The sequence below is a fragment of the Pongo abelii genome, chromosome 6, assembly GCF_028885655.2.
Source record: "Pongo abelii isolate AG06213 chromosome 6, NHGRI_mPonAbe1-v2.0_pri, whole genome shotgun sequence".
Classification (NCBI taxonomy): domain Eukaryota; kingdom Metazoa; phylum Chordata; class Mammalia; order Primates; family Hominidae; genus Pongo; species Pongo abelii.
The window spans coordinates 81,672,868-81,698,097 of record NC_071991.2 but is presented as its reverse complement, the minus strand read 5'-3'; the positions used below and the strand labels follow the sequence as shown (position 1 = coordinate 81,698,097).

At 37.0% G+C, this 25,230-nt stretch overlaps 1 protein-coding gene across 12 annotated transcripts in view; it reads right to left on the bottom strand.

Annotated features, from left to right (window-relative positions):
- SGCE (sarcoglycan epsilon) overlaps positions 1–25,224 on the bottom strand; it is a 70,820-nt gene extending 45,596 nt beyond the window's left edge. For 3 of the 12 annotated variants that reach the window (XM_054558896.2, XM_009242989.4, XM_054558898.2), the window contains exons 1-2: positions 24,970–25,185; positions 8,395–8,502 (exon numbers count right to left, since the gene is read on the bottom strand). In XM_054558896.2, the coding sequence (XP_054414871.1) occupies positions 8,395–8,502; positions 24,970–25,078 (217 nt within the window). In that variant the 5' untranslated portion in view covers positions 25,079–25,185. 12 annotated transcript variants of the gene reach the window in all.
- Positions 25,225–25,230: the final 6 nt, after the last annotated feature.

Here is a 25,230-nt window from a genome sequence, read left to right as displayed (position 1 = left end):
AAAACTTGTCCCTGCAGTTCGGTGGATGGCTGCCAGAAAAGGGGGAACTGAGCTAAAATATTTGACTTGTAGCTTCACGTATCTACAGATTTACTACTAAAAACATAACTTCAAAGGCTGTGTAACAGAGGGAAGGAAGCTACAAGTTATGTTTAAACTAGGTATGTAGAGAGATCTATTCTTTCCTGATTTGTTTTGTGCTAGTATTCATAAGTGATCTTCCCCTGTGGCATTTACAGTACCCAACTTCTACTCAATGTACTTCCCAGCAGGAATAATCCCATTCCCCAAAACAACAACGAATGAATCACAGAAAAATAGTAAAGATGAGAATTTTATACTTTTTTTTACCAGTTTGATACCATAATGTACCCTGAATATGAGGTGCTATGGGGAATATGAAGATGAAAGAGACCCTGCCACTGCTTTCCAGGAGTTCACCATCTGGTTTGGGAGGCCAACATCCACCTAACTAGGTATTATCCCAGAGGTAAAACTGCTTTGGCAACACCTGGAAATATGAGAGGAGCAATTAAGGTTGGACAGATTCGGAAAAGATTTATGGAAGAAGTGGAATTCAATATGGCTCTTAAAGTACTACAGTAGTAGGATTCTGAAACTCAGAGATGTGGAATTTCAGCATTTCACAGTGAACATATGTGCAAGATACAATACTGGATACTGTGGGGGCCTTTCAGGGAAGGGAATTAAGTCAGTAATGCTGGATCCTGGGGTAAATTTAAGGTAGGGGGAGGCAAAACTGGGAAGAAAAGAAGAGTCAAAATAGGGAGTTTTGAACTCCTGCTAAAAAGTCATTTCACTCTGTATATCAAAGTATTTAAATTCAGGATCACAACCCTACATCCAAAGCAGAGAACATTTCAAATAATCTAAAGGAATCTCTTTGTAGTTTATCTAATTATCTAATTTATTCTTTCTAGAGATTAAAAAATACCTTGAAGTACAGCACTAAGTTTTATTTACCTTGCTATTTTCTCGGCAGCTAGAAGAGAGTCTGGTATATTTGAATAATTGTATCAATGCCTATGGAATGGATGAGTACATTCTAATACAAAGTATGGCAGAGGTAAACACAAGTTTCCTATTAGTGAACTAAATATATATAATACTTAGAGGGGTAGCATTCTGTAGATTATCATCTTTCATTGACATCATAAACTAATAGTCTCCCTTAGTATCTGCTGCTATAAGGTGGTAAAAGCTAGCTAACAAAGCAAAATGAAAGGTTGTTCATATTAAATAATACTGAAATGATTCCATTTTCTACATTGCCCTCCACAGGTCCTGAAGTGGAACCATTAAAGAAAGGGTACCTGCCACTCCATATCATCTCACTTCAAGAACTTGCATAGAACATCTCAGTTTCTGCTTTTATAAAAAACATTTCTGCGTTCTACAGAGCCAAGACACAATCTACCATGGCCCTCCTGGGTTTGAAGATGACAAGCACATTTCTTTATTCATGTGTACTCAATTGCCTTTCAGCAATCTGCGGAACTGCATACTTGCTGGTCAGTTACCTTGGCAACTCCACAGTAAAGGCTGCTTCACTTTAAGTATAGTATGCCATTCACTTTGAGAAAAACATGATACAGATGTATGACACATTCATCATCTAGAAATGGAAAATGACTAAGCCACTATGTTTTGTTTGTAAAAATAATACTTCCTTTCTGTAGCATCAGTTTAAATTACAGGCACCCACACAACATTTTAGAGCAGTGCCCTTTGCCTTTCCCTTTCGCATTTGTTACTTGCAAAACAAATAGCTCTTCAACAGAGGCAATTTGGGCAGTATTTACACCTATGCTTCCTTTCAAAAACAACAAATCACACAGAATTCGAAGCTATAGGTTCTTGTTCTAAACATAAGCTATATAAATAAAGCTGATGGGGTCTGCTCCAACACCCACAGAGGCTATTACTAACAGTTAACACATGTTGCACTCACATATGCCTAGGCAGCACTCACAAACCATAAGCTTAAAGCATGTTGTTTTCCTTAAGAGCAAGTCTTGAAAATCAAATTTAAACACTCTAAGAATCCACAACACTAAGATCTAATAATCTCTGAAATATACATGTGTACAGTGCCATGCTAATCAAGCCAAGGTAACAGGGTCTGGCCTCTCTGTGTATCGCATGGTTTTGCAATCTTCTACGGCTGCAAATCCATTACCTCTGCAAACATACGCCACTAGATATAAATGAAACTGGAAACCTATGGGTGGTTAAATCCATGCAATTCTATCACTATTAATGGGAAAAACAATGAGACCAAAAGTCCAACCCGCAAGAGGTCAAACACATCATCTCCAAATAGCAAGCATAGCTAGATTTACAAAGATTAAAAACTTCTGAAGACAGGTAGTTATAAGGAACAATTTTTTAAGTAATAATTATATATCTGAGTAGAAAGAGCCAAAGGGGTATGGAAGCAAGTAGCTGGGATCATTATCTCGCTATCCCTAAACATAGCTCCAATGTATCTCATCACCGTGTTACCAAAACCTTGTTCACAAAACTGTTATCTGTATGTTTCATGCACAGGGTATAGAATCTGCAGCCATTTCAACAACTCTACATTATGTGACAGCACAGAGCCCAGAATCAAATAACAGACCATGAAAGCAGTAGCAAAAAAAAAAAAGGGACCTCATGCTAGCTAAACAATGTCTTGTTTTCCTTTACTAATAGTCCAGTGGAAACTTTCTCCATAAAGAAAATATAAGTGTGTGCATGTGTGCTTATTAAAATTACCTTCAAAACAAGTTTAAATGTATTTAGTAAACATTAAATTTTGAAAGTATTATGGTGGTACGCTGCCAATGAATCCACAGCATATAACTTCACAATTCACACAATGATTATTCTTAATGGCATATGCATAAGCACGGGCACACACACAGCCCCTTTGCTACAAAAATGTCCAGAGAACACTTGCCAGCCCTTTTTCTGCATCACCAAGAACAACTGCATGGCTATAAAGATAAAATAACAACTGAGTATAAGACCCTGCAAGTTTGAGCTAGTTTTAAATCTTAAAGCCATCTCTCTTCTGAAATCTTTGAGAAGAAAATCATAAAGTATTGTCAATATTTATGTCCAGGTGACTTTTATTAGGTACCCAGTATGTTTAGGTCTCTCTTATAGATGCTTTATTAATAAACTAATCACTTTAAAACATCCATTTATATCATCATTTTCTAATTTTTAAGGTTTACAAGGATCTAATAAAATCTCAGTTTAACACAACCACATGAAATGAATTGTTCCACAGAGCTGATGTTTCTGAAGTACTCTGCAGTTGATTCTTTTTCATGATGGTATAAGATCATCATTTTATACATCAATTGTTGCACTCTGCTCTATTATACGGTGATACCCGTATGGACTGTTTGGTTGCCTTGTCATTTACCGATCACACTGTGGGTCCCAGTCTGCTAATGCTTTTTAAGGTTGTGTGTTTTACAGATTTTGTTTTCTGTTTTGTAGACAAGTTGTCAGCTGTCATTTCTCATCGCTATCAGTATGTTTCCCATAGCAGCTTCTCTATCCCCTCTAATTTGCTGTTATTAATCAGCTGCAGGTTTAGAAACCAGACTACCAAATGAGGCAGGGTTGCACACTGAAGTAAAAGCAAATGCATGCTGTTTAACGCACATAGGGCTCTGCTAGATGTAAAAGACAGGAGCCTGCATTCGCAGCATCTATTTTGGCTGCTGAAAGACTCTTTTGTGGCGTATTTCCTGGTTCTTAGTTGACGAGTACACTTCTGAATAGATGATCTTACTATACTTGAGAGAGAGCCATTACTTAAGGTGATGGCAGCAGAAACTCTGTTATAAAATACATTCACAAATAAACAGGTGTACAATTGAAAGTCTTAATTCAACCCATATATTACATAACCATGAACTGTCAAATAAAAAATGGATTGAATGCATTGTATAAAACAATTACTTACATATTCGATATGTGGGAAACACACTGCACAATTTAAACAAAGAGATCTATGGATTAAATGATATATTGCCCTTAGTTATAGCTAAATCAGCCTAAGATACTATAACACAATATAATTAATAAGTAACTTATTAATAAGCAATTAAAGTCTATTTCTAAAAGCATTTCAATTTTATCTATTTGTTTCTCACATGAAGAGTTTGAAGATGGAAGCTATTCATGGGGAAGCATCGCAAAGGTGTTTTAACTAAGTTCAAATTATTTAAATATGATAGTATATATTTCACAGCTAGGAAATTAGCTGTTCAAGTAATTTGAACTTAGTTTAAGTATTGCCTTAACAGTAAGTATTATCTAAAAAAATGTTTTGGATAAGAATGATTAAGAAGGTTTGAAGGTATGTTGAGGATACAAAGAGAGTACTAAACAGCCACCTATTTGCTGTATCTTTTAAAATAAATTGTTGCCTAAGCAACTAGGTATCATCATCCCTGATAATTAAAAATGTTAAGTACTGACAAAAAAATAATACCTCTTGTCTCATATTTTATAGTTTTAACATCTAAAAACTCTTTATGAGATTCAGAGTCCCTGTATACACAGGAATTGATTACAAGAGGCAAATCTCACTTGGTGTCTGCATCAAAAGAACTCATTTCAAGGTTTGCATAGCCTGATACATTTATGGATTCCTTTCTAATTTATTTTTTAACATGTTGTTACTACAGTCAAATTGAAATTTAATTATTAAACCAGGTAATTGCTGTAGAGAAATATTTTAAGAGATATCAATATCCAGCCAGTTAGACAACCTGTTTTTGTTTTTGTTTTTCTAAGATTTACCTTGTGTTTTATCAATACAACTTTATGAATCTTGGCTGTGAATCAAAAGATTTTCTCAGCAGTCTGCCCTTCACCTTTAATTCACTCAACATCAAAGTACTGCAGGCCATTCATCTGGCATTGGCAAACTATTGTTTTTTTTCAGTAACAGATAGTCCATGCCTTGGCTGTGGAATCCATCACTAAGAAGGCATTACAGTGTCTTTGTAAACTTCATTTCTGTAAGAGATATGGCCACTTTTCTTTGCATGAAGTAGGAGAGGAAACCATTACTTGAATCTTCTACAAAAAAGCAGAAGAGTTTCTTCATGATATTTTTCCCAACTAAAACCACTTACTTTCAATTTTTCCAAAGTGGAACTAAACATCTTGATTATTGTGTGATTTCATGTGTGTGTGTTTTTTAAATGTCAATCAGAAAAAGGTTGCAAACCATGGCTAATTGGTGATCAATAAGCTTAGTGTCATAGCATGCTACATTGAAAAGAGCTTTATATGTCATCCTGTCTGGGCATGCCAAATATATTTCTTTATTAAGAGACAGATCATAACATTATTTTCTACCTGCATATGGCCTCTGCCTCCTACTTAACCCAGGATTCCTGACAGTTACTAACAATCAGAGTTTGCATGCATTTGCTCTCCTGGAGAGTTCAGTCCATTTTATAGATAACAAAATTGAATGTAGAGGGACTAAGTGACTGCTTCAAGCCTATAGGACCCATAACTAGAAAATAGAAAAAAGGAAGAGTGGGTGTGTCAAAGAAGCTGATGGCCCTCAGCTTGCTCAAGTAGGTCCCCTACTCCCATTCCGGGGAAAAAAAGAAGAGATTCCATAGTCCATATCTGGAGTATTCCTTATTACTTTTGTAACCACTTACTGGGTGCTGAGGTAGAATGTCAAAAGTTAAGGCATTCAAATTCCTTGGAATCCTATTTACAGAAGAAGTACCATCCTACCACTTTAGCTAAGAATTGGAATATTCTTTGCTGGGCCTGGCAGCTCACGCCTACAATCCCAGCACATTGGGAGGCCAAGGCGGGCAGATCACTTGAGGTCAGGAGTTCAAGACCAGCCTGGCCAACATGGTGAAACCCCATCTCTACTAAAAATACAAAAAATTAGGAGGGTGTGGTGGTGGGTGCCTGTAATCCCAGCTACTCAGGAGGCAGGAGAATCGCTTGAACCCAGGAGGAGGAAGTTGCAGTGAGCTGAGCTCACACCATTGCACTCCAGCCTAGGCAACAAGAGCGAAACTCCATCTCAAAAAAAAAAAATTAATTAATTAAAAAGCGAAACAAAACATACATTTGTTAAATTTATTTTATATATAAATGATCCTATCATCTTTTGTGCTCTCTTGAAATTTTCAAAAAGAGATGACTGGGATTCATGGTCAAGAACATCTCAAAGAACATTCTATATCTGAGACAGCATTTAAAATGGCCTTGCCATACAAGCTACTAGTATTTGTTATTATAATTTTAAAAGTGATGAAACAATTCTCCTCATACAGTTGACAAAACTTACTCCCTGTATAAGGTATCTTGATAATTCAGAACTATAATGATAGGATATAAACAGGATGAGAAGAAAGAAAAATAATCTAAAGGATGAGATCAAGCTAAACTGATGAAATAAGAAAATGTGATAATCTAAACTCGTTACCTCAGTAGATTCAAGATGGAGTGATCATTTCTATTCTGAAAACTCTAGTTATCTCTTGGGTCCCAAGGAGGAAATCAGTGTGAGGTTCAATGACAGTATGAAGTTTGAAACAGGAAGAGACTGGCGTCTCTTAGAGATTCTAGATGACACTATATGTCAAGGTCTTGAAATGCACTTCCCTGAGAACAGCACCATAATAGATGACTCTGCTGAGTGTAGCAGCTGTTGAGAGAGTATTTTTTTTTTTTTTGGCAAATCAAACAGCAAGAGGAGAGAGAGGCATGCTCAGAGAGGATAGAGGTTCCAGGGATCAAAGCTAAAGAGAAAAGACTGAAGAAAAGGGATGACTGCAATCTAGTGAAAAATGATGTGAAGTCCAGAGGAAGAGTCTTCAGAGATCTTAGGTGAGGCACAAGGAACCAGGGCATGTCCCAAGTCCTTTGGAGATGACAGAGCAGAAGTGCAGTGCAGATTGCAACAGTGAAGGACACCGGGGACCCATAACCAGAAAATAGATTCGAAAAAAGGAAGAGTGACTGTGTCAAAGAAGCCGATGGCCCTCAGCTTGCTCAAGAAACCAGCCAGATAAGGGTGTAATCAGGGGTGATTCCCTTGAAGGAACTTGGGAGAATCTGATGGCAATATCTAAAGAGAATGTGGGGAAAAGAACTATGAGATCATGGGACTGTGTCCTGGAACAAGTGCGTCTAGTGCTTTTTAAAACAAATTTTTGTGCTCTTTTCATGAGAAGTTATTTGTATGAAACTCTATGTATCTTTTCTTACAGATCTTAGCAAGGAAAATTCCTTAAAAATACACAGGTATTTGTAGGTTTGTTTCAAAGTCACTTGAGAAAATAGATGTTGGGAAACTTTGTCCCATTGTGAAAGAGATCTGGGGGTAGAAGTGTCCAGCTGAAGAATAATTTGGTTCCAGCTATAAAAATGTTAGTGATGCCCAACTTCAGAGATGTATGAAGAAAATGAAGTAAGCCAGGAATCAATCCTACAAGTACCCAGCAGGTTTCATCTGGCATTATCGTCTTATCACATAAAATTACTGTTCTTTTGAAAACATTTTAACATTACTATTATTTTTATAGGCACTTTGGTTGCTCCAAAGTTAGAGAAACTACTATTCTGCTGATGTTCATGAACACATGTAGTTAATATTCTGTGTGAAGGATCATAAAGCCAAAAAAAAAAAGAAATATTAAGTGCAAGTTCATAATGGTAACTGATATTTTGAAAACAACTAATATTTTGACTGTTAAGTAATGCCTTTTCTCCCTAATGAAATGCGTTATTTCAAAGGTCCTGGAATACTGCTGATGGTCACATTTATAGATACTGAAGAAAAATTTAGAAGGATCAATCAATCATTTACAGGTCAAGTCATCTTTCCAATAGAAAACAAGTGCCACTAAGTAATAGCAAACATATCAGTTTGGTTTTGCAACAAGAATCATCCAAAATTAACCAAAATATGATTATTTTTCCAAGGTTACATACATGCTATTTAAAATGATACATGTTAAATGTACGTTTTTCAATATTATAAATAACTTGTTATAGTAAACACAGTAGGACAATTTTTATAAGTGGCAAGCTAGTGACTGGATAAAAGGTAGGTTAAAAACATAGGAATGGTTTTTAGTTTTTCTTTAAAAAGGGCAAAGCTACAGCCAAGGAAAAGGACTTGAAAAATAATGGATTAAGAACACAGAGGATCTAAAACAGAAGTTTTAGAAGATTAGGAAAACAAAATTTTATTTTTTCAGACTTACTAACAACAACAACAAAAAGCCACACATGACTAAAAAAGGAAAGAGACTATTGGAAGCAGACATTTAATTGGCTCCCCCAAAGGGATTTAGATTTACAACCTAAACTCACCATCTTTCATCCCAGCAGCCATTTTTCTGCTGATAATAAAATTGTTGGCCTGTCTGGTCTTCCAGTTAACTGTTCCATTTATGCCATCAGCACAGCTTAATAAAAAAGCTTTTCAGAATAAAACAAATGTACAAAAAAATGAAATTAATGTCATGTTAAAATGACTGTCACAGATCACCTACAATTAACTGGGATCAGATTCCTTCCAGCCCAGCTAACTGTTTAATTCTAGTCTGCAAATATTTGTTGTATGTCAATACAAGGAGTATGTGGGGATACAAGACAACCAAGGCATAGTTCCTGCCCCTGAAGGAGCTTACAATCTATGGGGATTGGCAATTCATGTACATATACATATACATACATACACATACATATACACACACACATATATAATAAATCATACTAATTATACACACAAATGGTAGAAAGCATACGTGCTATAAGAACACAAATGGGGAAGCAATTAGCTCTGGCTAGGAATGTTGTGTTAAGTTTAAAGTAGCTTTTAAATTCACAGTTGAATTTTCCTCACACTGGCAGCAATGACTAGGATGGGGTTAAGGAATACTAAATAGGGGCTACTGCAAGAGTGTCAGATAGCAGTCAGGGTGAAGCACAAGGAAACAAAAAGTGGTGCCAATTACAAGACAACATGGAGATAATACTGACAATATTTTTTCAAACTGCTAGGTGTAGGGATAAAAGGAGAATCAAAGACGCCTTTGAATTTTTTATCTAGAATGACATAGAATAGCAATACATTAGGAACCTCAGAAAAGTCAGTTTCAAGAGAAAGATGATTAGTTTGATTCAGGATATGTTAAACTTAGGGTACTAGTTGGACATCTAGGTGAAACTATCTGAGAAGAAGATAATATAATGGGGCTTCACATACAGATTTAAAGTTCTTCTCCAGAGAAATGATTATTGAAGCCAAAGCCCTAGTGTGATTCCTTAAAGATACCATGTCCCTGGTAACATACATCAGGCTCTTACATAGTAAGTGATCTAGAGCAAATATATGTTCCTGTTCTTGACCCATTCATCGATCCTGTTTCTCATCATCCAAACTGCCAATCTGCGTCTACTCTCTGATTTTTCACCCTTACATTTTAGACATGATAGATTTGGGCAACATTTTTTCTGATTACAATATTGGCTCTCCCTCCTATCCTCCCTTGGGCTACTTTAGGTAAGTTCCTTGTGGATTCGGCTCAGCCCAAGAATTGCCCATGGGATTTGTCCTAGCTTCTGTGTGTTTGTTTTGTTTTTTTGTTTTTGTTTTTTTGAGATGGAGTCTTGCTCTATTGCCCAGGCTGGTGTGCAGTGGTACGATCTCGGCTCACTGCAACCTCCGCCTCCTGGGTTCAAGAGATTCTCCAGCCTCAACCTCTGGAGTAGCTGGGACTACAGGTGTGCACCACCATGCCTGGCTAATTTTTGTATTTTTGGTAGAGACAGGGTTTTACCATGTTGGGCAGGCTGGTCTCAAACTCCAGGCCTCAGGTGATCCGCCCACCTTGGCCTCCCAAAGTGCTGGGATTACAGGTGTGGGCCACCGCACCCGGCCTGTCCTAACTTCTGGACCTGAAATGCAGTAAGAAAGAATGCTCAAAAGGTAAGAGGGACAGCAAAAGCAAAACAACATGTTAATAAATACATTAACATATCAAAAGCAGAGGATGATTCAGCAAAGAAAGAAGAGAGAAGCAGTCACAGAGGTTGAAAAATGAAGTCTGAAGAGTCACATAAGCCAATAGAAGAGAGATGTCAAGGAGAGTGTGATCAACATCCTCTCTTACTGCAAAAAGGTCAAAGAGGATGAGAGCTTAGAAAAGACTGCTAGATTTGAAAAGTGAGAAGTTACTGGTGACTCCTTGAAAGTGGAGTTCCGATAAAGTGGTGAGAGTAGAAGCCAAACTGCAAAAGGTCAAGATGTAGATGCAGAAATTACAGTTAATCTTTCAAGAACACTGATCAGAATAGGGAAGCAAAAAGATCAAATGATAGACTGAAGAGTAGCAAGGTGGACAGAAGGTTGGTTATTTTAGTAGGGATGACATATTTTGTATCTAAATAGAGGAAAAGATATAAGCGGGGAAGAGATTAAGGATAAAGAACAGGAGCATAACTGATAAGATACAATGCAAGAAAAGGTAGAATGGGTAGGACCAAGCATGTGGAAGTAAGGAAAATACTTTGGGCATGAGAAAAGGAAAGGAAAGTGAAGACAGCAACAGTTAGTGGGGTACAGCAAACTTAACTTTAGAAGAGCTCCCCACCTTAATAAATCAGAAATAAAAGGCATATTTCCTTTTCAAACTGAATTTTCAGTAAAAATCTGAACTTAAACTAAATTATGAAAAATCCAACCCTTCAAAATGAGAAAAGAATACAACTCAAAACCCAGATTATTATTATTAGTAGTAGTAGTAGTGTTTTTAGAGATGGGGTCCACTATGTTGCCCAGGCTAGACTAGAACTCCTGGGCTCAAGCAATCATCCTACCTCAGCTTCCCAAGTAGCTAGGACTACAACCACTGCTGGGACCACTGCAGCCGGCTAAAACCGAGGTTACAGACTTAATCATTACACATTGTATGCTTGTATCAAAATGTCACAGGCACCCTTTATATATGTACAACTATTACATATCCATAATTAAAATTTTAAAAAGTTGTTAAACCCAGGTTATTAAAAACAAACAAAACCTCAGGTGATCATGTCAGTGACACCTAGGAGTACAAATCAAAATCCCCAGCACCCCCCAAAATAAGCTACTGAATTTGTATTCAATTTAAAAAATATGTCAAATTAAGAATATTAATTTTATCTACTAAATGACCAATCTTATGAATTTCTCTAATAAATGGTTTATTTAATAACTGAAGTTACGTATTTTTAAAACTAGATGAATAATACAGGAGACATTTCCCAATAATTTAAGCTAAAACAGGATTGGAAATGCTAATAGTCTCTTATGGCAAAATACTCCACCCCCAGGGTTTTCCTGATGGCTGTGTTCCAAAAGCAACGTGCTGGTTACATAGGAATCACGTAGGCAGCTCCCCCAAAATACATATTCACATGTACCCCAAAAATATACATAGTAAAAAATTCTAAAACACATATTCATGACTCCACCATGGAGAGTCTAGGTAGGTGGGTTACATAATTCCGTCAGGTAATTCATATACAAAACTGTGAACTCTAGAAGACAGAGGAGCCATTACAGAACCCAAAGAAATATAAACTATTACCTGAAAACCCTACCCATTCCAACCTCCAAATGATTTACAGATACAATCAATTTGTAAAAACATGCAAGACCTTGCTGGATAGTGGAATATCCCAACTAGAAGCACAAGAAACAGGTGGCCAAATTCTTCTCTACAATGTTCCAAAGAACAATGTATGTGTGGATATGACAAGCAACATTTAGATTTAACTGCTTCCCATCACCAGCTCCTGAGCAAGGTGCTTTCATGTATACTGTCTAATTCAATCCTTACAAAACCAAATCATCTGTTAATGTGTCTGAAGATTACAGGGGCTTAATCTTAAAGCATAATGAAGTAAATCCTGCAGGCAAGCAGACACTCTATAGAACTCTCCACTTCTCCATGAACTGGGTAGTTACCATAAAGAAAGAATGGGTTGAGTGCCCAGGCAGCTTCTCTTTTGTTCCTTCCTTTATTCTAGCTCAGTGGTTCTCAGACTATGTTGTGCAAAAGAATTATTGTTCAGTTTTATACACAAAACTACACATATTATACCTTATGGGTGATTTAAAGGATTTACTAGGATAACTTTAGGTCTATGGAATTTTTTCTCACACTCTTGCTTTTAGAAACCGACTAACCCAGCATAAGATTTAACACCACTACATGTCCTTGGCTAGTGAATCAATGCATCATTGCTCATACTTTCCAGGTCCTGTATAAGGGCAGTCTAGTTGGCTTTTACAGGATTCAAAAAGCAAACTGAATTGGTGTCTCAATTGTTTAAACAGACAGGCAGGGTAGAATAGTTTAAACACAACACACAGACGTTGCTGTATTTCAAGGCCAGCACTGCTTTTGAACACATTCATTTTTTAAAAGTTTGTATTGATCCAGATGAAGTCCTATTTTGACCACAGAAGACTGAAGTCCAATAAATCTCAATAAAAGGACAATGTTTTATGGCTCTACTCCCCAGGCAATATCACTAAAGGCAAGACACGATGCCACAAATGATGTGCTTAAACCAAGTCCCACATATTGAGGGAGAAACTTTAATAATAGGGAAATAACTATTTATTTTTAATTGTGTGTCCAATATCATGGATCCACTTGACTAACTTCTCATATAGAAAAGTATTGTATTCTGTACATTGACAAGTACAGAATACTCATTGAAAAAGGCCAGTATTTTAAAGTTTAATTTTCATTAGAAAAGGACCAATGCATTTTTTTATGTGAGAATGGATTTCTCTAGGATGGAAAAATATGACTCAATATTTAAAATATTTATCCTACCTATAACTTTTCAAGATTAAATCTAATGTGTAAAGATAAGTCAACCTTGTAGAGACTGGTTCTTGGACTTCCTCCAAAGACACTGGACTATCCTCAGGAATCTTAAAAGGAAGAGAACGCCACTGTGCTCACCAGGTTCATGGTAATCTACGTTACAATTATATCTGGGTGTGAGTTTTACTCTAGTTCATAAACCCAAAAACAAAACATCATATGCATCTTGCATTTACAAAGCCCAAGCTAAGAAGGCATTCACACAATTAGCCAGGATATCACTGTACATAATTTAATCATCTTTTCAATGTTCCCCCTTCAAAATTATCAAAGCCTAAATTAATCCAAAGGTGGCTGGCATGCCTTCACCTTCCATAGAAACCATATGACAGTTAAAGTTTGTCTTAAGATTCCATGATTCATTTTGAGTCTTGTAGTGGCATGACTACATTTCATCTGGCCTGGGGCAAGCACTCTCTGAAGAGATACTACTGTTTCCCAAACTGAATAATTTGCTGACTGGGGGAGGAGAGGATTGCTATTTAATAAAAGTAATTGAAGAGCTGTGAATAGTGACTGATTGCTGACGAGCTAATCAGAATATCAAGGAATGGAAATAATAAATAATAACTTATTCAGACATCACTGTCCAAGTAAACAGCCGGATATGCCAAATGAAATTTAATCTGATTATCATACTCACCTTAAAAGCAAACTGTCAAGTCTTTCTCTGTCCACTACTTCATCTCTTTCATATTCCACTGTAAGGGGGATGGAAGACTTTGTTTTCAGAAGTTGGTTATATAGCTCACGTGTCCAGGCATCCCTTCCCTTCTCTTACCATCCCCATCCAAGTTGTTACGCTGCTCCCTGACCCTCTACGTTTTTCTCTTCCCTTCTTTTATGCAATTCTCCTCATTTCTTTTAAAATTATTTCCTACATCAAAACATTGTTTTTACATTTTTCTCTCTAAAAAATGTAGGTTGACCATTACTTCTCTTCTTTAGCTACAATGTCTTAAATACTAAGTGCTGGATACTACACCAAGGGTTGTACACATATTAACTAATGTAATCCTTACAATGACTATGTGAAGTAGGTAGTATTCACTCTATTTTACAATGAGACTACCAAGTTTAAGAAAATTATGTTAACTCACCCCAGGTCTTATGTTTACTAAGTGGCAGAGTTGAATTTTGAACCCATTTCATGGCTGACTGCAAAGTCTATGTCATGAACACATCAATACCACCCCCAAATACAGTCATGCATTGCTTAATAATGGGGGTACTTTTTGAGAAATGCATTATTAGGTGATTTTGTTGTGCAATCAAAGAATGTACTTACACAAAATGATATATACATTTTTATTTATATATATTTTTTCATATAGAAAGCCAAAGTTCCCATCACCATTACTATGCTATTGCTGTGCAGTGGAAATTAATCTCATGCACTATGGGCACCAAAACAAGAACAAAAACAATTTGTTGAAAGAAGAAAGCTTTAAGTTTTGGAACCTATGGGGAAAAAAATGGCTTTACTGAGGAGGACTGTTTACCCCAACCTCTGAAAGGAGTTGGGAAAAGATAATCCTAAAAGAAATGTTACAGCAAGGCTTTAAATGAAGAATGCCAGAAGCAGCTAAAAAAATTAGATATAAGAGACTTTAGAGTGAAATAAAACTGTAGTGCAGAAAGGTAGTGTTTAACATCAGTCTTTACAGACAGAATGTCTGGGTTCAAATCCTAATTTTTGTCCATTGGGCAAGTTACTCAATGTTTCTGTGCTTCATCTGGAATAGAATAGTACCCATATCAGTGACATACTGTTGAGTATTAAATGACATAATGTATTTAAGAACTTTAGAAGAATGCCTAGCATATAATCATGTCCCCAAAAAATGAAAACTATTATTACATTTACTCTTCAACTAATTTGAAGAAAATTTTGGATTTCTTTAAATACAATCGTTTTTAAAAATATATCTTCAAATGAAAAAAAACTGTCATCACTACAGGTGGCATTATATAATAATACTGCACTCTCACTTTTTTCCACAATCATGACACATATGAAAAATGATATTCTATAGAAACATATAGTAGAGTCAACTGTAGAGGCTACTCAGAAGAGGCAACAGCCATACCAAACTCCACAACATGGTTGCCCAAGGACTAAAAAGATGGCATCTCAGCCAGTCCTCATTCTCTGCACTCAGCCAAGTTGAGGGCTACAGTTTAACCCTTTTGAGGGAAGCCTGATGTAATAAGAAATGAATTACATCGATATTTATATTCTGACTCTCATAAGCTTTTAGATATCTATTCGGAGGAAACAATACAACAAAAGCAAAAAGTTATGTGTGAGCAAGACTCAACTGCATTAAACACAATATCAAAATTGAGTGGAAAGTTAAATGTTCAATATAAGAAGTTTGGTTTGACAGAATAGTTAATGGAGAAGGGAAGGTTACTCACTTCTCTTGGTATTTTCTGCTCTTTTGCTCAAATAGCCTGAGAAGATAAGTTTGGGTTTCCACTCATGGGAACAGAACTATATATCTCAGATGAAACAGGAACACCAGTGGAAACTTTAACAAAAACAATGCATATAAGCAACAGTTATATGCACCATTACAATTTAATGTCCTCACTTGCACAATGTTGGACTATTGTGAAAATAATAAAATTAGTGAAAAGCAGAATACAAAACAGTATACAGGCAATATAAAATCTAGTGTAATAGTGTAATCTAGTGGAAAAGGATTAAAAAGCCAAGTGTATGAGCTATTGGGTTAGGGATGTAAAGCTGCAGGAAAAATTTCTGTTCACAATAAAAAATATAACAACACTCACATGATCTTTCCAACTAAGTAACCTCTAAAAAAGAAATATTCTTATATTGTATGTTTGCTTTAAATTGTTATTAATTTCCTTAATTATAAAAATCCATACATTCTCATTGTCTTATGATACTTTCCAATAGTATAACCAGGAGGGTACAAAATATAAATGTTCTCTCTCATATCCCTGTTGCCATCCCACCAATGCCACTGCCTAGCGTATCTACCCTTAATCGTCTTGGTGTCTTTCCATATTCTACGTGTGTACACACAAAAACACATACCGTGCTCTTTTTTGCATAATATGATCACATTTTTTCACTTAGAAAATATCTTGAACATGTTTACATGATAGCACATTTTAAGGCTACATCATTTTCTGCTATGTGTCTCAATCATAATTTATTTATCATCACCTCAAACTAAGCTTGTCCAAATTAGGACCCATAATCTTTCCCTTAAAAACTGATCCTATTCCAGCCTTCTTCATCCCGTGTGTGGCACCACCATCTGTCCTCATGTAGATGACAGAAATCTGGAAATCATCCTTGAAATCTCCTCCCGACAAACTTAGCACCAAATTCAATGCAACACTCACTCCTGTTGGTTTTTACCCCCTAAAATATCCCTCTTATCTTCATCTCCCCATCACCACCCTAGCCCACAAGGTCATCAACTCTATCCTCAATTACTAAAGGAGCTAACTAGTCTGCTGCAAGCTATTCTGACCCCTCCAACCTTTTCCTCACAAACAGCTAAAGTGCTCTTTTTGAAATGCAGATCTGATCATGTCCTGGTTAAATCCCTGCAAAGATTTTTCCATTGCTCTTAGTATAAAGATTAAACCCTTTAAGGTTGTCTACCAGGTCCTGCAAAATTTGTTCCCTGACCTCCTCTCTAGCCTCATTTAACATTGTGCTCACCCTTTTTCTGCTCCAACTCCACTGGACTTCTTTTAGCACTTTCTGTTTACCATATTTAACCTGCCCCAGGGCCTCTACAGAGGTCTTCCTTTTACCTCATATATACCGTCCCTCCTTACTAATATTTACTCATCCTTAAGATCTGAGTACTTCCTTGGAAAAGCCTTCCTTAAACCCCCTATCTGGCCAAATCCTCTACTTACAAGTTCTAGTCAGGTTCTTAGCAATTACCATAGTTTTAAGGGCACATTTATATGTGTAATTGTTTGATTAATCAAATAATCTTGAAAAAAACCCTGTGCTTTGTCAACTCCACTAGTGTAAAAAGTTCCATGATAGCCGAGCTGTGTATTCCCTAGCATCCAGCATGGGGTCTCAAAACTAGTCAACACTCAAAAAAATGAATGAATAAAGGAATTACTGGCCGGGTGTGGTGGCTCGCACCGGTAATCCCAATACTTTGGGAGGCTGAGGTGGGAGGATCACCTGAGGTCAGGAGTTCAAGACCAGCCTGGCCAACGTGGTGAAACTCCGTCTCTACTAAAAATACAAAAAAATTAGCTGGGCCTAGTGGTGGGTGCCTGTAATCCCAGCTATTTGGGAGGCTGAGGCAGGAGAATCACTTGAACCCGGGAGGTGGAGGCTGCAGTGAGCCAAGACCTCATCATTGTACTCCAGCCTGGGCAACAAGAACAAAACTCTGTCTCAAAAAAAAAAAAAAAAAAAGAATTACTAATTAGTAAAGATGACCAGGATTTTTTCTAGTTTTTTAATTATGATTATCAATACTATAATAAAAATCCTTATCTGTATCTTTGAAGCACCTTCACCATTATATCTGTAAGCTAGACTTCTAGCAGTAAAACGGTTAGACAAAAAATAATACTGTACATTTCAAATTCTGATAAGCACATGTAGTAATCTGTTCTGTTTCTACTTCTGCAGTACTGGTCTTTCATGAGAATGAACCCAGTAACTACAGAAAATGAAAGATGTTAAAAGTGTTACACTGATCAACTATTTCATAGAAGAGAAAAGCCAATGTCATTTTACTGCACAGCAAGAAACATGAATTTGCTAAGAAGGAGAAACAAAAAACCTCAGGGCTATTTTTTCTCTTATTTTGCTTTCCAAGGTAAAAGAGCAACTATACTTCCATGCATACTGCTGAAGAAATAGGTAACAAATATTCCACTTTAACTGCTGTAAGAAAATTACTGTGATCCCTTCTTTCAAATTTGCAGCGAACCCCAAATCTCCATAATAATCAAAGTGGTGACCAGATAAGGAAGTGAAAAGCTAAAGAATGGGAAAGAATTCATACCAGAGCTGCCTAACTCCTATACATTTTTTAAATGAGCGGCTTCCTTTATCAGAAAAGAAAGTCTGCGTACATGTCACAACAGATGCCGTGGCGATTCCCGTGGTACAGGATGCCAAAGATCTATTCCAAAAAATTGATTAGTCTAAGACAATTAGATACAAAGTGAAATGTGCTAAACACGAGTGGTTTTTAAATAATAAAATGCACTTAAACTGCTATTGCATAAAAATTCTTACATGAAGGTACAAAAAAAAAAAAAAATTCTACCAAAGAGTGACCAAACAAGAAAACAGCACTGTAGCTTTTACTAACATATTGTTTCCAAGAATATAACAATAATCATGCCAGCAACTAATGTTTTGAGGCTACCTATTTATTTCCCAAGGTAACATCTTTAAGTTTTAAAATGTAGACACTGGGGATTATTACTTCCAAAGCAGGGGAGCCGGAGCCAGAGAAAGCAAGCACTGCATTCAAGGAATTACAAGTAGCCGCCTGTAGATCAGCTGAGCGTTGACAAGCCAGAAACTCATCTTTGAGCTTTTCTGTCTTGGAAATATGAACTCAGCCCAAGAACGCCCGTGGCATCTTCAACAACACGGATGCAAGCCATCGCAAATTGCTGTTTGCATTATTACAATCCCACAAAAGTGCACGGGGCCCTTTTATAAAAGAGAGAATAAGGAAAAGAGAAAGTTGTTCAACATTAGAAATATACTTCATACAGTCAGAGTGAAAGTGACTGCATTTCTGACCTAACAACTGGAGTGGAGGAGAAAGTTCTAAGTGTGAGGCAGAAGTGAAAGCTGCAGGGAAAAGTTAGAAAATATGACAGAAGAATTTTTCTATCATTTCTTCACCTCTCTCATTGGACTTCTTAGTTTGCAAGAACTAATAACTCCAGGGTATAAAAATAGCTTCTGTAGAATCCGAAACTACTCACAAAAGGGGTCGTGTAAGGAGCCCTGTATACTCCACAAATTCATTTTAAGAAATCATATTTTCAAAGTTTGATATACTAACCAAAATAAACAATCAATAGGCAGATCACCATACAGGAAAGAAATATCTGCCTCAAGACATGTTTGAGACACTAAGAATGTGCCCTTAAGCCAGGCAGAAACCAGGCTAACCTGAAACGGACAGAAGTTAAAAACATTTGATAAAAATATTTTATTTTGCTATGTAAAAGCTAAAAATTGTAACTTAAGTTTTGTAGGGAGATACATCACAAGGGAGGGGAGGTTGCAGAAGGGACCTTATTTCCCTCTGGAGAAGAGGCAGCTGAGCTCCAGCAAACAGCCTGCCCCCTCTAGCCCTAGGTACCCTCGGCATCCACGGCCACTCAGCCCCAGTAGCCTGCTTGGACACAGCAAGAAATTCCAGGAAAGAGTAATTCTAGGAAGCAAATTAAGCAAGTTAAGACACTTTGCAGGGGGAAAAGGAATCTTTCATTTTCTCCTCAGGTTTTCATGTTTGAAATAGAATGGGAGAGATAGGAGGGTGTGTGTTAAATTACCCTGTTGCAGCTATTTTCAAGCTGTAAGAAATGAACTTGCAACACATAGGGCTAGACAGTTTATCAGAAAAAATAAAATGTTCTCATCACAATTATCTTTCAGGTCTACACTAAAATGTTATCAAGGTCTTCAAGTTAAATATCCATTGCAAGAAAGGTGAATATTTCTGATATTTAAAGAACAGAATAAATAAAGTTGATTGTTTTGTTGAGCTGCAATGTTAGGAAGGCCTCATGTTGAAATCTATCTGTACCTTTAACCCACCGATGCTAGTTCTACTTTCCGAAGCAAACATCAGAGAGTTCATGTTGACTGTTTAGTCTCCTCAAGTTAAACACTTCCAGACCCTGTGAGGATACCTCCTATGACAGGATTGCCAGACCCTTCAACATCCCCATGGACTGCTCTGGAAGTTGTCTAATTTGTCAAAATCTCTCTTTAAATGTGACAGCCAGAAATGGACACAATACTACAGATGTGGTTGATTAGAGCAGGGTACTATTAATTTTTGTGACATATGGACACTATACTACTACCAGAACCTAACTAATTTTTTTTTCTTTTGCAACCATATCATGCCACTGGTTCATATTAACCTTCATTTTCCTAAAGAACTGCCACCATACAAAGTCATCTCCATACTTCCATACCAATGAATTATGATGCATTTACTACTATAAAATATTTTTTGCTTTCAGCACAGCATTGCAGCCCACTTAAAAACCATGTTAACTCTAAATTGTTATCTATTTCTAACAGCTATCCCTTTTCAATTCATCCATGGATTTTAAAGCAAGCCTCTTAGATCTTCATCAAAGTCATTCGTACAAATGCTGAGGAAGAGAAAACTCAGGGCAAAGACTTATGATTCTTAACCAGGGACAATACCCTGACCCAAACCCAAGAACGTATACACCTCGCCGGTGCTGGTTCAGTCTGCCTCCCGCTCACACAGCAATACTGCTAATTAATCTGCACACCACCTCATACACAAGAGCATCCTGCATCCTTGACAAATGCTTTGCAGAAAGCAGGATTAACTTACCTTTCAAAACAAAGTGTAAGAAATCTATACATATTAAAATTATAATTATATAAAAATATTTATGTACACAGAACAAAGACTAGAAGGGATACAACATCAATGGAAATGGTTGTTCCAGAGTCAGTCTGTGGAAACTGGAGATTTGTTTTTTACTTAATACTGTCTTTAATACAGTTACAGAATTTAAAACATTGGGAATTATGAAGAGAGAATTTAGCTTGGAAGCAATCCATGTGAAACAGCATTTAAGAGCGTTGAGATTCTATCTGATCCTATCAACCTGAAAACTTGAATCAGAAACATATTCACTTGAAAAGACTTGTTGATACCTAGAAACACTGGCTTTTTCTTCATTTTTTTTGTTTCTCGTACTGCTACTTTAGGCTTAATATTTCTGGAAATCAGGGAGATAACAGACTGGAGAACTGGATTCCGAAGTTTAGAAAAAGCCTGAATGGAGTGTGTGTTAGTCTATGCATGCCCCTCACATCTGTCTGTCTGTCTGTCTGTCTCTGCTGGGGAGGTTGAGAGGGACAGAAAGAAAACAGCCATCATATTGATATTTCTGTGAAGCTATGGACTAAGCGATCTCCCCTCCAGCCCAAGAATTTCTAACGAACACAGACCCATATCATCAATTCCCCTAGAGTCATTTTTTTACACTGGAGGTAGGAAATAAGTGTTAGAATATGTATTTAGGTGTTTACAGAATATGGAAGGGTAAATTTTAAGGAAAGGATTTGGGTAGATTACAGATAATTAGCAAAAAAGAAAAAGGAAGAAGGTGGCTGGGTATTTTGGAGAAAATATGATCTATAAATACTGCACTTATTAGAATCAGAAACAATCTGAATATTTGACTTGGGAATTTTTTTTAACAAGTCAGGATTTCTTCACTACTTCAATATTTTGTGTACTGCATGATTTTCACCAGTGGAAAACTAGTGTTAGAAACTGGATACATGTTATCTTTATTTCTTCGAGGTTATCCCTAACCAGTTTTTTCTGGTGTTGTCCCTTATTTTCAATGTCTGTGAGACAAGTGAAAATGCCACTTTGCTTAGAAATGCAATTTATCCACCATACTATAGGTTAAGTAAAATACATGAAGCAAATCAACAGCTTTTAGATTTATAGCAAACTGTTGTAAAAATGGATAAAATGTTCAATACAAAGTCCACTTACTCTTTGACAACTGGAAATTCTACTTTGCTTAGAAATAAATTTTCCCTACCATACCAGAACTTAAGCCAAATACAGGTGGTAAGTCAGCAGGTTCGTAAATCCATAGCAATTGTCATTAAAAATGAATAAGGTGTCCAAATAGAAAGTCCAGTTATTATTTGACAACTGAAAATTTTACTTTGCTTAGAAATATATTTTCTCTATATTAGAAATTAAGCCAAATATATGTGGTAAGTCAGCAGATTCATAGATCTATAGCAAATTGTCATTAAAAAGGGATAAAATGTCCAAATAGAAAGTACAATTACTATTTTACAGGTGAAAATTCCAGTTTGTTTTGAAATCGTTTTTCTAAAACCCTAGAACTTAAGCTAAATACATAAGGTAACTTCAACAGCTTTATAAATACATGGCAAATTTTCATTAAATGGGTAAAATGTCCAAAGAGAAAGTCTAGTTATTATCTAACAAGTGAAAATCCCACTTTGTTTTGAAATACAATTTTCTTACCATAGTAAAAGTTAAATATAGGTGTTAAATCCACAGCTTCGTAGATCTACAGCAAACTCTCATAAAAATAGATAAAATGTCTAAATACAAAGCCCAGTTATTATTTGATAAAATAAATAATATACATCAACTCCTCTTTGCTGTATATGCAACCCTGTGCAAAATGGGCAGAAATAGTCAACACCAGAAATAAATATCTGAGAAAATCCAATATTCACATAGATATTAAATATCCAAAATATGTTTCAAGTTCTTATCTATTAATATTGTTTTGGTTTTGGTTTTGAAAATTTTTGTTGTTCTAGACAACACAAAAATGTTACCTAAAGTATTGCTCTATTAATGTTATCTTTCTGTTTTATTTTTAATATTGTTTTGTTTTTTGGATAACAAAAAGGTTTTATCTAAATTACTTATATATTGATGCTGTTTTTTCCCTTAGAAAATTCTATTTCTAAGCAAAGTGAAAATATTTTCATATGTAGAGGAATAAAAAACTACAATATGTTAGAATAGTGAGATGAGAGAAAATTCTCAGTTTTCTTGTTTTAAGTATTTATGTACTAAGGTTGTTCATTTAAAATTTTAATTAAAAATTAATTATTTCCTTTAAAGAAAGCTCTGCAAACTTAATGTTATTTAACATTTAAAGGCTCTTTGGAAAGAAAATAATCAAGGAGAATTAATTTGATCTTGTTTTTAACTTTTAGAAAGTATTTAACTGCAATCCTATGAAAAATATTTATTGTATGGCTACCTATATATGCATAGAGAACGTCTGAAAAAGCAGACTCTATAGTGTTTACTGGTGTTATTGCAGGGTGAATAGGTTACAGGTGACCTTTTCTTTAGAGTTTTCTAGGGTTTTCTCTCCTGAATTTTGTACAATGACCTGAAATTACTTTTATTATGGTAAAATACTCATTACGTTTTTTAAAAAAGTCCTGGTTAGCATTTTGAAATGAAAAAATCAAATTGGTTCAAACTTGTTCAAACTTTTAAATTCTTAAGATGGATTTTTGAACTTTAATTTTTCCTGCTTTTCATCTATACTGGTTTTAAATTTCAATTTTTAGAAAAATAATGTCTCAGTTAACTAGGTGAAGTAACTTTCGAATTTAAACAAACAAACAAAACTGGTAAGAATTTGACAGCGGTCACCAGAACAGTACTCTACCAAGCATAAGAAATCCTGGAATTATTCTATCTTGCAGAAGAGGGTGAACATCCTAAAGATTAAATTAAAAGTCACTTCTAAAAAGTATAATTGTGTTCACTCAACTTCCTAGGGAAATGTCTTTGTTAAAAAGCTGCATTTCATTCATTCATATTCCGGACAGTGGATATTTTATCTCTAATAAAAAGTAAAATCTCAGTAATTGGGCTACAGTTTTGTTTATTCCTAGAAAGGCTCGCTTTTAAAGTGCGGTGTCTGCAACGTTGTTATGACAATAAGTCAAATTCTTATTGATATTCCAAGTATAAAATAATCCGTAGCAATGTTACTAAAATGTGCTCAATTTTGCTCTTCAAATATGAAAGCGTTTCATCTGTGTTTCAGAAACCTAACTCAGCTGTAGACAATTTGGTTTTCCCTTTTAACTTAAACTTGTTTTACTAAGATCATCAACAGATTGTCAGTTTCCCAAGCGCCTAACACTGAGGCGCTTAGATGGGAATCCGCGTTAAGGTTTTATTTAGCATCCTTCCTCATCAGAATTTTAACGTCTTATCAGCCACTGCAATTTCCCTGACATAAAATATGTATGTTCATAGTACAAATGCACGCAAATATTTGTGGCCGAATCTCGGCAACCCGCTGTAAAGGATTAAACGTGGGGTTGCCGTGACTAAACGCATTCATTCACCATACAAGATTTAGGAAAATGTAACGTTGCAAGGGAAGCAAGGTCTCTGTGTAAACCTCGTAATCGCCACCAAAAGTCCGTAGCAGGGAGTCTTCAAAGCCCGCCAAACACACTGGAAGCATTCACAGCTGTTTTAAATTGGTTTTGGTTTCTGGAAATAGCGCACTCGGTACGGCAGCATCTCTGGCCTCCAGCCGGGGTTAACCCTGACCTGAACGCCCTGTTTAGCTCCCAGCATTTCATGATTCCGCTTCCCTGCTCCGTAAAACCGAAGAACACCGAGATTTCCGCCACCGAGAAATGCACTTAGCAAGAGGGGGAAATTCGGTGTTTTAAATGTCACATTTTTGTGTTCTCTATCACGATCAAGAAAAGGAAAAAAGATGTGTTTGTGTAGCGGGGACGCAGCTTGACACCCATTTCCTTTGGCTCGCATCCCGGCCGCAGAGCCCAATCGCGGGGAAACGGGCCCCTCAGAAAAACAGGCAACGACCCCAGCTCTTTGCTGCAGGGATCGGGAGAGGACTACCCTGGGGCTGGGCGGGGAGGGGGATGTTGGGAACAGGAATTGGAGATGGAATTTCTGCGCCCGCAGAGCAGGGAGGGGCCCGCGGGGGCGCGGAGAGAAAAAAGGCCAGGGGTCAAGCCTGGGGAGAGAGAAGCTGGGCCGGGGAAATGGGGTACAGGGTGTACTGAAGGAGGGGTACGGTGGGGTCCGGGACAGAAAGAGAGGCTGTTGCCCAAAGGGCGCGCCCAGGCGCCCGGAACCCGAGCGGGGGAGGGGGAGGCGGCGGCCTGTTGGCCCCGGGACCTCCACGTCGCGCGCAGGCCACTAACCTGTCAGCAAGAATGTGCCAGTGGTCGCGGGGCTCATCCTGCGTGTCCCCCGACCCTGTCCCGTCCAAGCACAGGGGTCTCCCAGCTCCCACCACCGGGGCAATTGCATTCTTGGCCTGGCTAGGCCGTCCGTCCGTCCTCGATTCTCCCCTCCCCTCCCTTTTTTCTTCCCTCCCAGCTTGGCCAGTTCAGCATCAGCATCCCGCACCCCCTCGGTAATCCCGTACTCCCTCTAGCGGCGGGCCACTGTAGCGTGGCCAC